This window comes from Anser anser (genome assembly GCF_964211835.1).
Source record: "Anser anser genome assembly, chromosome: 9".
NCBI classification, from domain to species: Eukaryota; Metazoa; Chordata; class Aves; order Anseriformes; family Anatidae; genus Anser; species Anser anser.
This window is the reverse complement of record NC_139729.1, coordinates 19,165,874-19,180,303: the sequence shown is the minus strand read 5'-3', so window position 1 is coordinate 19,180,303 and position 14,430 is coordinate 19,165,874. Positions and strand designations below refer to the sequence as shown.

Genomic DNA, 14,430 nt, shown 5'->3' with positions numbered 1-14,430 from the left:
GGGGGGGACACATGATGGGGACACCAGGGGGACATGGGGGGGACACATGGGGGGACAGCGTGGAGGGACACATAGGGGGACGCTGGGGGGACAAAAGATGGGGACACAGGGGGGACATATGGGGGGACATATGGGGGGGGACATGGGGGGGACACGTAATGGGGACACTGGGGGGGGACACCGGGGGGATATGGGGGGACACATGGGGGGACACAGGGGGGACATATGGGGGGACATATGGGGGGGGACATGGGGGGGACACGTAATGGGGACACTGGGGGGACACCGGGGGGATATGGGGGGACACATGGGGGGACACACCAGGGAGATACATGGGGGGACACTGGAGGGGGACACTTGGGAGGGGACACCGGGGGGACACATGGGGGGGGGACACATGATGGGGACACTGGGGGTGCACTGGGGACACCTGGGGGGACATCCTGGGGGAACAAGTGGGGGGACACCGGGGGGGGCACATGGGGGATACATGGGGAGGGGACACATGGGGGGGACACTGGGGACACACCAGGGGGACACATGGGTGGGGACACCCCGGGGGGACACTGGGGACACCCACCACCAATGGGGGTCCCAGGGGTGCCCTGGAGGCGGGGGGGGGGGGGGGGGCGAGGTCTCAGCCTGGGCTCGGTGCCGGGGGGGGGGGGGGGGGGGCATTTGGGGCTGGGGGCGTGGCCTCACGGGGGGCGGAGTCTGTGAGATGGGGAGGGGCCGGAGGGGGCGGGGCCAGTGCCGTGCCGGGGGCGGGGCTTGTGTGGTGGGCGTGGCCACCGAGGGGCGTGGTCGGGGGCGTGGTCGCCGGGGGGCGTGGCCACCAAGGGGCGTGGCGCGGGGCCGGGGCCGGGGCGCGGGCGCGCTGCGGGGCCGGTGCGGGCCGGGCCGGGCCGGGCCATGGCGAGCTCGGAGCGCAGCGCGCTGCTCACCTACCGCCTGTGCGGCGGCTCGGCCGAGGAGGAGCGGGGCCGGGAGCGCGGCCGGGCCGCCGCCGCCTCCTCCCCCTTCTCTTCCTCCGCCGCCGCAGCCCCCCGCAAGCTGCCCACCTTCCTGGGCGTCGTGGTGCCCACGCTGCTCTCCATGTTCAGCGTCGTCCTCTTCCTGCGCCTCGGTGAGTGCCGGCATCGCCCCCGCAGTGACCCTCCCGACCCCCCCCCCCCACCCCGCTGGGCTCCCCCCCGCTGCCCCCGAGCCCCCCCGGGGTGGGGCCCCGCTGCCCCCCCCCAGGGCCCTGTCCTGAGCATCCCGTGCTGGAGTCCCAGCGCCATCCCAGTTTGGGGTCCCAGAGGCCCCCCAGTGCCCTCCGTGTCCCCCTCATCCCCAGGCTGGAGTCCCAGCGCCCCCCCTTGCCTCCCCCATTCTGGTGTCCCGGTGCTGCACGGCCCCTCCTGACCCCTCCAGGCTGCGGCCCCACTAGTTTTAGGGCAGGAACCCTGTCCGAAGCCCCAGCGCCCCCAGGGCAGGACGCCTGCACCCTCCCAGCACCTTCCCCAGTAGGATCCCAGGGCCCTTGGTGTCCCCCCACCCTCCAGCCCCAGCACCCCACTGCTTTGGGCATCCCCCAGTGTGGCACCCCAATGCTCTCCCCAGCCCCTGTGGCGTCCCCAGGGCAGGATTCTCATGTCCCCATCCAGGGACCAGGCCTCCCCCCCCATCTCCACGCTGTTCAGAGGGCACCGATTAGTTCCCAGTCTGCTCCCAGTTTGAGTTACGAGCCTGTTACTGGGAGAACTGGGGGAGGGGGTCAGGCTGGACACAGCCCGGGGCTGGTGGCAGCCCTTTGGGGAACCCTGGTCTTGGGATGCCCCTGGCCTGGCCTGGGGCCGGCAGAGGCCCGGACAGGAACAGGGAAGGCTTTTCCTCTTTCACTTTCCGCCCACGGGAAACCCTGGGCGGGAGTTGGCTGCGTGCCGGGGGGGCCCGGGGGGCCCTGAGCTCCTTCCCCTGCCCTGGGGACATCCCGAGGCGAGGGGTGGGGGCACAGCCCCCATCGCTCACCCATCCTTTCCCACCCCTCAGCTGGGGGCCTTGTGCAAGCCCTGACCCCCCCCTTCCCCGCACACCCAGCCCCTGCCCCATGGCGGGCCCCCCCCCCGTCCGGACCCCCATAGGGGTGGCGTTACTTTTTGGGGGGCAGAGAGGAAGTTTGGGGTGGGGGAGGGTGGAGCTGCTGGGAAGAGGAACCGTCCCGCCGTGGGGGGGTCCCGGGGCAGCCCCCCTCTTCCTCAAGCACACCCCTGGGTCTCCAAAGCCTGGAGATCTCCAGTCCCTCCCGGCTGCCCCCAACTTCTGGCACCCCTTTGCTTCCTCCCATCCGCTTCTGGGACTGGGGCACCCTGGGGATTGCAGAGCGGGGGGCCCAAAACCCAGCCTGCCCCCCCCCCCGAGTCCTCCTTGCTGCTCGCCTCCCCCAGTTCCGCCCCCTCCGGGCATCTCTGCGGCCGATCTTGTGGCCGAGATAGGGCATCTCGCCGCCGCTGCGGGCAGCCCCTTCCTGACCGCGGCCTCGCCAGCCTCGCTGGCAGTCTGGCCGTGCCCTGGGGAGGGACTTGGGGGGGCTCTGGGTGCCCTGCTGAGCCCCCGGGGGCAGGGGGTGCTGGGGACGGTGCCGATGGCGGGGATGTCCCAGCGCTGCTTTTGCTTCCTGGTTTGCAGCGGGTGGAAGCGCAAACAGAGCGCACAGAGCACCCGTGGGGCTGTGCGTGGGGCTCGGCATCTGCGGGTGCCTGTGTGCTGCGCCCCCCTTCCCCCTCCCCAAAAAGGGGATACGTGGGCAGAAGGAAGCAGAGAGTGGGGGGCAGCACTGGGCTGTGTGTCCCCGTGCCATGCTCCAGTGCTGTCCCAAGCTCACTGCAGCCCCGTGTCCTTGGGGGTCCCTTAATGGGGGTCCTGCTTTTCCACCCCCCCCTCCCATCACCACCTGTTGCCCGAACTGGTGCCAGGCACCCCCTGCCCACTGAGCTGGCAGCAGGGCTGGGGGATCCTGGTGTCCCCCTGTCCCCTTCCTCCCTGCTTTTTTGCCCTGAGCTGCTCGGGCCTGATCCTGGCACCGCAGGAGGATTCCCCGAGGTGGGGGACACTGTCTGGTCTGACCCCCAGTGCTGCCGTGGGTCGGAGGCTGAAGGTGGGGTGGGAAATGGAACTTGTGTGTCCCCCAGGCAGGGCCGGGGGTGACATATAGTGAGCACGGGGACAGGAGCATCCCCACGGGGGTGTCCGTACCTGGCTAACGTCACGCCGGCCTCGGCAGGGTTCGTGGTGGGCCACGCTGGCTTGTACCAAGCTCTGGCCATGTTCGCCGTGGCGTACTTCATCATCGGCATGACGGTGCTGTCCGTGTGCGCCATCGCCACCAACGGGGCGCTGGATGCCGGGGGAGCCTACTGTATCCTCCGCCGTGTGGGCAAATTCGGGTGGCAGCCCGATGGCACCGGGCTGCGTGGGTGGTGGGGCACCCAACGGTGCTGCTGGGCACTGGTTTGGGTTTTCAGCACCTTTCCTTGACTTGAGCAAGATATGATCAGCCGTGCCCTGGGCCCGGAGTTCGGGGGCAGCATCGGGATCATGTTTTTCCTGGCCAACGTGTGCGGCAGTGCCCTCTACGTGCTGGGGCTGGTGGAGGCGGTGGTGGACAGCTTTGGGATCCCACCTGGTGAGTACCCTGTGGGGATGGGACGTCGACTGTCCCTTCCCTAAGCACCCTTATGGTGCTTGGCATGGCTGGCACAGCTCTGCCACCCCCTGCCCCATGAGCTGGTGCCTGCCCCGAGCCCCGTTGAATCCCACATGTCTCTGCCCAGGGCAAAAAACGGGTACGGGCGTCCACGTCCTGCCCCAGAGCTACTGGTACGAGCTGCTCTACGGCACCATCCTGCTGGCCCTGTGCCTCGTCGTGTGCCTCGTGGGCGCCTCCATCTATGCCAAGGCCACCTTCCTCATCTTCCTCATCGTCGCGGGCGTGCTGGGCACCATCCTCGTCAGCTTCTTCGCCACGCGGCCCCTCGGGGTGCCCATCCGCATGCCACACCTCAACAGCTCGGAGACCGAGAACGGCAACTTCACGGGCTTCTCGCTCGCCACCCTGCGGGAAAACCTGGGCGGTGAGGAGCAGCGAGGGCTTTCTCCAGCCCTATTTGTGGTCCCCAGCGTGGCATCCACGTCCCAGCCCTGCCTGCTGGGCTGGAGAGGGGTGGCACGGGCACCTATGCACCAGCAAGGGCTTGCTGGAGGGTGTGGGAGGCTCACAGGCACAAAGCAAATGGCCTGGGGTGGTTTGTCCCGTGGTGGCACTCGTCTGGGGACAGGGGCATTGAGGAGAGGGTGTGCGGCAGTGCTGTGCCACCCCGGGCAGCCCGTCACAGCCCGCACCCCCGTGCCTTGCAGGCGGGTACGGGGTGGACTACACCACGGGGCAGATGATGAGCTTCAGCTCCGTCTTCGCGGTGATGTTCAACGGCTGCACCGGCATCATGGCAGGCTCCAACATGTCAGGTAGGGGGCCCCGGGGTGCTGGGCTGGGAGGCGCTGGGGTGAGGAAGGAGGGGAGCAGGGGGTGCTGTGCCCACGGGGAGGTGACACCACCTGCTTCTGTCCGCAGGGGACCTGAAGCGCCCGAGCTACTCCATCCCGCGGGGCACCATCTCCGCCGTGCTCTTCACCTACCTCGTCTACAACCTGCTGGCTTTCCTCATGTGTGCCACCTGCAGCAGGTGCGTCCCCCGTAGTGGGGTTACTGGTGCCAGGGTGCGCTGGCGTGAGCCACGCTGAGTGCCACCGTGCGTGTGTCCCTCTCCAGGACCCTCCTGCAGAAGGATTACGGCTTCCTGCGTGACATCAGCATCTTCCCACCCCTGGTCACGGTGGGCATCTACGCTGCCACCCTCTCTGCAGCCATGAGCAACCTCATCGGGGCATCCCGCATCCTCTACGCCCTGGCCCGGGATGATCTCTTTGGTGAGTGCCTGGAGTGTGCTGGCACCAGCCAGAGCTGGAGACCAGCCCTGGCACCAGGGAACCCCCTTCCTGGTTTGGGGTGATGTTTTGTGGGTTGGTGCATGTCAAGTTTGGGGTCCCAAGGATGCTCTGCTCCCCCCAGTGATGCCCACTCCACCCTGGGTTGGTAGCCCCCAGCACGGGGACACCACGTCAGAGGGACTGGTACCCTGTGGCACAGCTGTCTGTCCCTGCCAGGGTGATGTGGGGGTGCCTGTTTCCCCCCCCATCAGTCCATAGAGCACACCCTGACGTCCCCAGTCTGGGGACAGGCCCGCACACCAGCCTGCTGGTGGCCTTTGGGCTGCCTCGTGCCAGCCCAACCTCCCCGCTCTGCCCACAGGCCGGGCGCTGGCGCTTGCCAAGAGGACGTCTGCGAGCGGGAACCCCATCATGGCAGTGATCCTCTCCTGGCTGGTGGTGCAGGTGAGTTTGGTGATGCTCCTCTCCCAGTCCCACCTGGGCTTGTCCGGGGACGGGGATTTGTGCCCCACGTGGCATGCTGGGTGCCCTTTCATGGGACACCCCTGGCTCCAGTTCACGCGGCGTCCCCCGTGCTCTCCGCAGCTGGTGCTCTTCTCCGGGAAGCTCAACACCATCGCGGGGGTCGTCACCACTTTCTTCCTGCTGGTTTACGCCACCGTCAACCTGGCCTGCCTGGCGCTGGAGTGGGCATCGGCCCCCAACTTCAGGTACCTGCTGGCCCGGGGGAGAGGGAGGCCGCTCTGCGATGCCGGGTGGCCACCACTCGTCCGTCCGTCTGCAGGGCAGGGATGCTGCCTGCCCCTCTCCTGCAGCATTAGGGGGGAAAGACTCCCCCATCCTTCAGGAGGGAGAAGGGGACAGCCCCCATGCCCTGTCACCATGATACTGAGCGGGTAGAGATAAATCCAGGCCACTAGATTTATCCAGTGCCCCCTCCCCTGAGGCTTTCCAGAGGTAATTTATAGCCTGCACCCGCCCGGCATCCCCCGGGCAGCTCGCCAAGCGGTGATGGAGCCCACTTTCCATTAGCGCTAATTAAACTAAAGGGGGAGGGGGAGGGGGGGAGGGGGATCCTGCCTGGGGGGAGGGAGAAGATCTTCCAGGAAGGACGAGTTCATGGCAGGCAGCCCCAGCCTGGGGCGGGCGGTGCGGGGCTGCCCAGAGCTGGGGGGCACGGCGGGGTGGTTGGGGGGGGCTGATGTACCTTGCACCCTTTGCCATAGGGTTGGGTACAGCTGCCCAGTGTGCCCGTGTCCTGCCTTCCCTGTGCCTGGGGATTTGGGGCACGGATGGGCGTGATGGGGCACGGACTGCTGCCTGGTGGAGACTGCTGGGGCCGGGTGGCAGAGGGCCCCTCACCCATCCCGCACTCTGATGCCCCCCCCTCCCCGTGCCGAGGTCTCCATCAAGCGCAGCGGAAAAGGATTTTAATTACCTTTCAGCAAAAACAACAATTAGAGAAAATAACAGCTTCTCGCCTCCCCGCCTCCGCCTCTGTGAGCCAGGATGAGCGGGTGCCACGGCTGCTGGTGCTGCTGTGGGGCCCCCGTCACTACTGAGCCCCCCCGGCCACCACCCCTGCCTCGGGTCACCCCTTTCTGCAGCGTGGGGCTGCCCCGTGCCCTGCGTGGTGCCATCTCCCCTCCGTGTGTGAAGCATTTCCCCTGCCACAGAGGGATGTCCTGTCCCCTCCCTGTGCCCCTGTCCTCTGTGCCACCAACCCTGTCCCATGGAGGGATGTGGGGGCACCGGCTGCCATTGCTGAGCGAGGTGGGAGCCCCGGGGCATTTCCAGGCTGCCTGTCCCTCAGGCCGTGGAAGGGGCTGATGGAGATGGAAAAATTGCCATTTCTGAGCCCTGCACCGTGGTGCCAGGGAGCATTTCCCTGTCGTCACCCCCCAGCGCAATGAGCACACGATCCCTTCGGCAGCCTGGCACGTGCCTGTTGCCTCTCGTTGGGATTTTCTTGGACCAGATGAGCACAGCTGAGTACCAGGGGCTATGTGCCTGCCGGTGCCACGCTGATGAGGACAGAGGTGATGCCAACTGCTGGTGCCCGTAGCCTGTCTGCATGGCTGGCACGAAGCAGGTGGCACAAAACCCCAGGCCAGGCTTCGTTTGGGCTGAGCTCCCTGCTGCAAGGAGCCCAGTGGCTGTGCCCCCTGCTCTGCTAACAAGGCATCAGGCCCCTTCCCGGATGCTTTCAGCGCAGCAGCTGGTGCCCAATCCATGCCCCTTTCTCCCTGCTCCAGGCCCACCTTCCGCTACTTCAGCTGGCACACGTGCCTCCTGGGCATCGCCGGCTGCTGCGTCATGATGTTCCTCATCAGCCCCGTCTCGGCCTCGGCGAGCCTGGGCTTCCTCCTCCTCCTCCTCCTCGCCCTCCACTACCTCTCGCCCAGCAGCACATGGGGCTACATCAGCCAGGCCCTCATCTTCCACCAGGTGAGCCCTGTTCTCCTCACCTGGCCCCCGAATCCCGTCGTGGGGTGGAGAGCTGATGGCCTTGGGCTTGGCATCCCTGCGGGGCAGTGTGTTGAAGGAAGGTGGGCTCCTTACCTGCTGTCCTTCCACCCAGGTGAGGAAGTACCTGCTGATGCTGGACGTGCGGAAGGACCACGTCAAGTTCTGGCGCCCGCAGATGCTGCTGATGGTGCAGAACCCACGGGGCAGCCCCCGCCTCATCGACTTCGTCAACGACCTCAAGAAGAGCGGCCTCTACGTCCTGGGCCACGTGGAGCTGCAGGACTTGGGTGAGGGTCTGCCGTGTCCCAGCACAGGGCCTCAGCCCCTTTCTGCAGCGCCATGGACATGGGACATCGTTCCCAGAGCCCCTGGACGGGGTGACACCATCTCCCAGCTGGGCACATTGGGCACAGGGAGGGAAATACCAGCACTGTGGCACCGTGGGCTTGGCATGGTGCAGGGGATGTCGGTGGCTTATGTCCATCCCATATCTTGTGTGCATACGTGTCCCGCAGGCTTGCACAATGCTTGTGCTCACTCACATCCATACATGTGCACAGGGGGGGCTCCTGCACATTGCCACTGGTGTGCACACGTGGCACATGCACACGTAGCACGTGCCACCCAGGCTCCTCTGGACCCACGTGCACCACGGTCCTGCGCACGCCTATGCACGCCCAGCAAGCGTGGTCGTTTCCTACACGCTTGGCACAGCCTTGCACGCGGGTGTGCCTGTGTCCAGCCTCTTGTCGTGCCCGCTGCTGGACACCCACATGCTTCAGGTGTGTCTGCCCCCAGTGCGTGTTGGTTTGCACACACGTGTGCTCCCTCGCACACACGCTCGCCCCGCTGTGGCCATCCCCACCCCCAGCGGATGCCTGGCTCTGCTCCCCCCCCCCTCCCCTCGCTGTTGCCGTGGTGACTAATGGTCTGAAATTGGGGAGGGGGGATGGGGCTGCCTGCTATTTTTTATATATTTATGGATAATTTCATATCTCCGGCTGGAAGCACCTGCTTCCACCTTCCCCACGCGTGTGGGTGCTGGGGTGCATGGGGGCTGGTTTGGGGGGAACAGGGAGAAGGTTCTGGGGGTTGCTCAGTGCCGGGGTGCTGTGCGGACACCGGGATGCCCCCCAGTATGGGGTGACCCCACCAGTATGGGGTGACCCCTGCCTGATGCCGGTCTCTTCTCCCCACCCAGACGCGCTGCCCTCGGACCCGCTGCAGCCGCAGCAGGACTCGTGGCTGGGCTTGGTGGACAAGCTGAATGTCAAGGCCTTCGTCAGCCTCACCCTCGCGCCCTCGGTGCGGCACGGCGTCCGGCAGCTCCTCTTCACCTCTGGCCTCGGTGAGTGGGGCTGGAGGGGATCCAACCGAGGGCCTTTGGCACCTTTGTCAGCTCCAAAGCCAAGCTGGGCCTTGGAGGCACCTGGGTGGGCAGCGCTGAGGGGTTTGGAGGCACCTGGGTGAGCGGTGCCAAAGCCAAGCTGAGTCTTGGAGGCACCTGGGTCATGCCAAGAGGCTTGAAGGCACCGGAATAGGTGATTCCCAAGGGGGTTGGAAGCGCCTGGTGTGGGCGGTGCCCACTCCAAAGCCAGTTGAGCTTGGTGGCACCCACGGTGCTGGTGGTGCTGGCAGGACCCTCTCCTTCCCATCATGACAGCCCATGGTGGTCTTTCGGCAGGCGGCATGCGCCCCAACACCCTGGTGCTGGGCTTCTACGACGACGCAGCGCCTCGGGACGGCCTGGCCCAGCACCCCGCCTTCACCAGCGCCCGCGAGGAGCTGCCCCTGGGCTTCCCCCCGCTGCGGGCGCCCGCCGCCCCCAAGCTGCTGTCCCCGCGGGAGTACGTGGGCATCGTGGCCGACGCCCTGAAGATGCTGCGCAACGTCCTGCTGGCCCGGCAGCTGGAGAGCCTGGACAAGGCCTGGGAGCTGCGTCGCGCCGCCAGCCCCCCGCCCACCATCCACGTCTGGCCCGTCAACTTGCTGCGGCCCGACAGCGCCCGCTACGCCGACACCTGCAGCCTCTTCCTGCTGCAGATGGCCTGCGTGCTCAACATGGCGCGGGCCTGGCGCCGGGCCCGCCTGCGCCTCTTCCTCTGCGTGGAGGCGGGCGCCATGCCCGGCGCCCAGGAGGACAAGCTCCGCCAGCTCCTCAAGGACCTGCGCATCCAGGCCCAGATCCAGCTGGTGCCCTGGGACTCCGTCGTCCGCCTGCACTGGCAGGCCCAGCGGGGGACCCCGGGGGGCCCGGCGCCCGCCGAGGATGAGGATGAGGAAGGGGCGGCTGTGAACTTCCCAGCCAACGCCACCCAAGTGTCGGATGAGTACGTCTGCGCCGCCAACAAGATGGTGCTGGAGCAGGGCCCGGCGCCCGCCGTCCGCTTCCTCTACCTGCCGCGGCCGCCGGCCGACACCAGCCTGTACCCGCTCTACCTGCGGCAGCTGGAGCTGCTCACCCGCGGCCTGGGCCCCACCGTGCTGGTGCACGGGGTGAGCGCCGTCACCAGCACCCAGCTCTAGGGTGTCCCCCCCCCCCCCGTGTCCCCCCACCCTCCTGTGGCCAGTGCCTTACAGCCCCAGGCTGGGCACGGCGAGGGGGGGACCTGTCCCCTCCTGCTGTCCCCGAGCTGCTTGGTGGTGACTCCAGCCTCGTGGTGCTGGGAGGAGAGGGTGGAGGGTTTGGGGTGCTTTTGGGGAGGCACAGGGTTAAAGCTGCCCTGGCAGGATCCGGGCGCTCGGTGCATTCGCTGTGCCTTTTGTGCGGGGAGATGGTGGGGTCCTGGGGCTGTCCCAGTTTGTTACTGGGAGCCCCTCGTCCACAGCCACCTCCCTCCCGTGCTCTCCTCTTGCACCGCCACCCCCCAGCCTCTCCTCCGCAGGCTCCTCCGGGCACCCGGCCAGCAGCGGGGATTGATTAAAGGCAGCCTCGACCTTGGTGCCCCAGCTCCCCGCCATCCTCTGTGCCTTTCATTAGGGAAAATTAAATGGGAAGGGGCTGGGGGAGGGGAACCTTAGGTGCCTGGGCTCCCTGCCTCGGGCTGGGGAAGGGGGGGGCAGCCCCCTATGGCTGTATGGCAGCCCCTTATGGCTGTATGGCACCCCCAGCTGCTGGGTGTGGGGGGGTCCAAGCTCCCTGTCCTGCCGGGGAGATGGGGAGGTGATGCCAGGAGGGGTTGGTCCCATGGGGCATCACCTTCCCATCATGGTCCTGTGCCCCCATTCAGCCACTGGGGGGGGGGCTGATATTGCCCTGACACCCTTCTCATCCCCTTCCCCAGCTCCCTATAATGCCCCCCCCCCCCCTTTGCCCTGCTGTATTGATTAGGGGAGGGCAGGAAATTGCCTGGGTGACTGGCAATAAATCTATTAGGTGCCTGGCAGGCGGGCAGTGCGCCCGGGAGCTGCCTGATGGATCACTTCCTATTAGCCCTGATGCAGGGGGGGCTGCTCGGGGCCAGGCTGAGGCTGGGGGGGGGACACAGCATGGCACAGCTGCCTGTGCCCCCCCCTTACCACCCTGGTGCTAGTAGGCAGCTCTGCTTGGCCAGAGGCATGGAAAGCATTGGGTACCTGGGTGCTGCTGGGGGGGGCTCCGTTGTTCCCCGCCTCTTGCAGGGGTTTGTGCCTAAGTTTGAGCCCAAATCTCCCCCCCAGAGGAGGGTTCGGGGCTGGCTCTGCTGCCGGCGGCAGGAAATTGGGCACCCCAGGGTGGGCATGGCGCAGCCCCCAACCCCGGCTGCCCGCTGGGTTTATTTACAAACAGGCGGGAGCTGGCACAGGGCAGCCGGGCACCACCGGGACCCGGCGGCCTATAATGTTAATTATCACCACGTAATTAAAAGCCCATAAAAAAGCCTCACACTTCATTAAATTAAAGCTTCCCTGCACCATGCCGCTGGGCTCTGGCGGAGTTAACCTTGGCCGTGCCAGGCACCGGCACCGCCACAGCTGGGGCAGCGGAGAGGTGGGGACCCCCAGCTGGGGGTGTACGACCCCGTGCAGTGTTTTTGGGGGCTGAAGCCTTACTCACACCTCCACATAACACTGTTTATCACACGTGGGCTTGTGCACACATGCATACAGGGAGCACACACCCCCAGCGTGCCCAGCATCACACACACATGGGTGCTGGCACACTCAGCTGCACGCGCAGCGTCTCACCGATGCGTGTGCATGCTGCGCACCTGCAGGCACACCGACACACACACCAGGATGTGGGTGTGGGGCTGGCACGAGCACACACGTGCACACGGAGATGTGCACGCACGCACACAGCCGCTGCACAGCCAGCATCGCACACCAGCTCCGGCGCACAGCGCCCACTCAGCGCACACCTACACAAACAGCATTTCTTTCCCTTTTCACGCACGCACACACGCACACCCTCTGCACCCACTCCTGCTGCCCGTGACCGTTCTCCTGGTGCCAAAACCACCAGCCCGGGGGTGTCCCCTGCCCCCAGTCCTGGTGCCCCCCACCCCTGCCTCGCACTCCCTGCTTGCGGCAGCCCCCAGCAGGGTGGCACCAGCAGCCCTTAGCTCCCCTTGGGGTGCTCCCCAGGCAGGTGCCAGCTTTGTGCCAGGGTCACCTTGGCACAACCAAGTCCCCCACGCTGGTCCAGCAGCGGGGCCACGGTGACTGTCACCAGGTGCCAAATGGGCCATGGGGGTGCATACACTAGGAGTGTGTGTGCACGCGCAAGCAGGGTGCTGTGCTGGGGAGCGGTATATGTGCACGGGGGGGGGTGTGTTCACATGCACTGCGGTGTGGATGTGCACGTGTGGATGTGCACGGTGCATTGACGTGCACACCAGAAGTGTGAGTGCACACACCTGGGCACACACACACACACACACACACACAAGGTGTGCAGGCTTGCACACGCGTGTGACCGGCACTGCCGCCGAGCGGGGCTGCGGGGAGCAGGCAGTGGTGGGTGCCCGCGCCCCAGCCCGCGGGGGTGGGCAGACAACGGGGCCTCGGCTATTTCTTGGAAATTTCGCAGCATTCATTTCAGAGCAAATAAAAGCTGTCATTGCTGGAGAAATGATACTGATCGGGGTCTGAAAAGACAGCAAATTACCCGCCTGAAAATGCACCGCTGGAAAAAAATGCATATTAAACACACAAAAAGGCACTTTGCCATCAGCCGCGCTTCCCCCGCCGCTCCAGAATAACCACACTTTACATAATTCTCCCTCTCCACCTCCGAATTAATTTCGCAGACAGAGGCAGAGGCAACCCTGTAACAATAGCGGAGGGGGAGATGAGGAGCCAGTGGGGAGCGGGGCCGGGGGCTGCAGGGTGGTGGGGATGTGTCCAGCCTGGGGGGTGCAGCAGGGCTGGATAACGGGGTGCGAGGGCTGGGTCTGAGGGGGTCCGAGGGGTTTTGTGGGGACCAAAGGGGTTGGGGGACAGGGTTTGGGAGGATTGGGCACTGGATGCGGGGTGGACGTGCCCAGCTCTGGGGTTGGGGGCATCATTCCCGTCCTCCTCCTTCGGCAGCTGGGATTGGGGTCACTTGGGATGGGGTTTGTGGGGGCAGTTCTCACCCCAGTGAGTATGTCTTGGGCCAAATGCTTCCAGCAGGGGACAAGCCCTCACCCTGCCATCACTAGGGTGAGCTTAGCACCACAGGTGGGGTACAAATCCTCAGCGTGGTGGGGACCCCCAGAACCCACACCCTGCCCTGCTCCCCCACCACAGGGACACAGAGGACCCACACTGGCTGACACCCCCAAACTCGCACCCCTCTAAGACCCCCCCCAGGACCTTTCCGTACTGGGCAGGACACCCATGGCTCATGCCTGGCACCGCCATCGGGGAGCGGGTGGCATTTTGGGGGTCCAGTGTTGGGGGCTTTGTCCAGCCAGGCGCTCAGCACCGAGGGGCTGGCAGAGGGGAGGGCGGGTGGTGGAGGTTGGCACCGCGCTGCTTTGCATTTTCAATGACAGACCCATGCCGGGTGCTCGGGAGAGTGGAAAAATCTTATTTGTCACCTGCTGGCGGTGCGCGGAGGCTCCCGCGCCGCGGCTAATCTCGGGGAAAATGAGGATGCCGGCGGGGTGGCCCGTGGGGCTGGCGAGGAGGGGGCTGCTGGGGGTCAGGGCTGGGGGCTGCAGGGTGGGCAGGACCTGGGGGGGGGTGTTCCCACCAGCCTGGCCCTGGCCGAACCTGGGTGCGTTGTCACCGGGGCACAGGGCACCGCCGCTGCCCTCAGGGCCGGGCAGTGCTTGTGGGTGTCCTGGAACAAACTCCCCGTGCCCCCACCAGCCCAGCCTGCCGATGCACAGCCCCTTTTTTCCTCTAGCCCAGCTTCATGAGCAGCCTCTTGCAGTGCCAGCTCCACAGGTTGGCATTGCCCACGCAGCCCCTCGGGGCACGTGGGACATTTGTACCGGAAAATCGCGCTTGGTGCAGGTGCTCTGACCTCCCGTGCCCACCCACAGGTCCCCATCCCGTGTCTGCCGTACCCTGCCTCCCGGAGCTGCCAGCTCCCCTGGGACGCCGCAGCAACTCTGCGGCCGGCTCAGATTTATCCATTATTTTATATCCACACGCCTTTAATTTTTACAGCCCTGTTGGAGCAATACCCAGGGCTGTTAATAACACTGCCCCCCCCCCTTTTCCCGCACGCATCCATCATGCTTCCACCAAGGTAGGTCTGGGGGGGGGCCAGGAAAGCACAGGCAAGGGGATGCCATTGTGGTGGCACCCGGTGCTGTGCCCCCACCCTTCAGCTTCCCCCACCAATCTGGGCACCCCTCCACGAAGTGTCCTGGGGCTGGGTGCTCCTGCACCCTGCTGGTGATGCCCGGCTGCTCGACGTGCCCAAGCTGGAGGCATCTGATGGGGTTCCCGGAGCCTCGTGTGTGCCCGGGGAAAGGTTTGCTGCAATGCCATGAGGCTGTGCAAGTGTGTAGGGGTGCGTGTGTGTGTTGGGGTGTGTGTCAGTGTGCCAGGGCA

General features: G+C 66.1%; 1 protein-coding gene across 1 annotated transcript; it reads left to right on the top strand.

The window, feature by feature from the left end:
* Positions 1-854: 854 nt before the first annotated feature.
* On the top strand, positions 855-12,514 carry SLC12A9 (solute carrier family 12 member 9). The gene is made up of 13 exons (XM_083848727.1): positions 855-1,126; positions 3,266-3,400; positions 3,530-3,667; positions 3,816-4,115; positions 4,399-4,506; positions 4,613-4,724; positions 4,811-4,968; positions 5,351-5,433; positions 5,575-5,699; positions 7,245-7,437; positions 7,571-7,745; positions 8,660-8,806; positions 9,143-12,514. Exons 1-13 carry the CDS (start codon positions 913-915, stop codon positions 9,982-9,984), a joined length of 2,730 nt encoding a protein of 909 aa, XP_083704853.1. The 5' UTR covers positions 855-912; the 3' UTR covers positions 9,985-12,514.
* The last annotated feature ends 1,916 nt before the right edge of the window (positions 12,515-14,430 follow it).